Here is a 309-nt window from a genome sequence, read left to right as displayed (position 1 = left end):
CGCCGGTCGCCTGGTCCCCGCCGCCGAGCCCGGGACCGCCTTCACCCTGGAGTTTCGCTGCGGGAAGGTGGCCTTTCGCGACGGGGAGGGTCGCTACCTCGCCCCCTCGGGACCCAGCGGCACCCTCAAGGCGGGCAAGAGCGCCAAGGTGGGCAAAGACGAGCTCTTCGCCCTCGAACAGAGCTGCCCGCAGGTCGTGCTCCGGGCCGGCAACGACAGGAATGTCTCCACCCGGCAAGGTACGAGGGGATGGGACACACACACGACACGCCTCGGCCACCCCTAAGTCCCTGGGGGTGTCGCCGCCCC

General features: G+C 70.9%; 1 protein-coding gene across 1 annotated transcript in view; it reads left to right on the top strand.

Annotated features, from left to right (window-relative positions):
* FSCN1 (fascin actin-bundling protein 1) overlaps positions 1–309 on the top strand; it is a 15,553-nt gene that overhangs the window by 5,768 nt on the left and 9,476 nt on the right. The window contains exon 2 of the mRNA XM_009889231.1: positions 6–239. Within this exon, the coding sequence (XP_009887533.1) occupies positions 6–239 (234 nt within the window). The remainder of the gene's footprint in view (positions 1–5; positions 240–309) is intronic.

Source organism: Charadrius vociferus, unplaced genomic scaffold (assembly GCF_000708025.1).
Source record: "Charadrius vociferus isolate BGI_N301 unplaced genomic scaffold, ASM70802v2 scaffold787, whole genome shotgun sequence".
NCBI classification, from domain to species: domain Eukaryota; kingdom Metazoa; phylum Chordata; class Aves; order Charadriiformes; family Charadriidae; genus Charadrius; species Charadrius vociferus.
Note: the sequence above shows the minus strand (reverse complement) of the source record. Positions and strands in the feature narration are given on the sequence as shown.